The 722-nt window shown below is 53.0% G+C and overlaps 1 protein-coding gene across 1 annotated transcript in view; it reads right to left on the bottom strand.

Moving 5' to 3' along the window:
* Positions 1 to 699: 699 nt before the first annotated feature.
* The window catches only part of EMH_0012400 (uncharacterized protein), a gene marked incomplete at both ends in the record, with an annotated part of 567 nt that continues 544 nt past the window's right edge, over positions 700 to 722 (bottom strand). Inside the window, one exon of the mRNA XM_013499528.1 lies at positions 700 to 722. Coding sequence (XP_013354982.1) covers positions 700 to 722 — 23 coding nt within the window.

The raw sequence follows: 722 nt of genomic DNA, 5'->3' as shown, positions 1-722 counted from the left end.
ACTGCTCTGTCTTGTGATGCGATGCAGAGCTGATGTGTGCGATTGTGTGCAGCTAATTCATTTTTCTCCCCCTCTTCCGGGGCATACGACGATAGTTTTTTTTCTGATTGTGCAGGGTTCTACTCCTTAAACGGGTTGCTATGCTCCTTCGGATCCCTTTAAGCTCTGATGCTTGCCGTGTTACGTATTTGCTAAACAGGTTTCCTCTCGTTTGTTCCTGAACTGCGTCTCCTATCGTTTCTCCCCTTTTTTTTCAACGCTGACCACTGGTTTCGTTTTCTTTTCTTTCTTCCTTTCTTCTCCTTTACCCTTGTACCCACCCTCCTAGTGGTCCGCCTTTTGTGTAGTAGTTGTAGTGGGCATGATGTGGTTCTAACTGCATGTCTATGAGCTCTACTCTTGAAACCGACTGTGGTAATAGTGCGCGTGCGAGTGCACGGGCACTTCTTCCCCCTCCCTTCGCGGAGAGGCTGGCGATCGCGCTGCAGCTTCTCGTCAAATGTCCCACACGTCTGCTTTACAGGGGGCCTCTGTTGCGCCCCTCCACTTGGGCCCTTTGCTGATGACTCCGCACTGGCTCGTACCCGACGAATCGCCAACCCTGTACCGGCGTCTTCCTTTTGAAAGAGACTTTGCCACCACTGTGGCAGCACGACGCTTGTGTCTTGCGCGAGGTCCCCTTCGGACCGTCCCGCCACCCTACGCTGAGGGCAGTCTCCAGG

Source organism: Eimeria mitis, genomic scaffold (genome assembly GCF_000499745.2).
Source record: "Eimeria mitis Houghton genomic scaffold, Emh_scaff441, whole genome shotgun sequence".
NCBI classification, from domain to species: domain Eukaryota; phylum Apicomplexa; class Conoidasida; order Eucoccidiorida; family Eimeriidae; genus Eimeria; species Eimeria mitis.
Note: the sequence above shows the minus strand (reverse complement) of the source record. Positions and strands in the feature narration are given on the sequence as shown.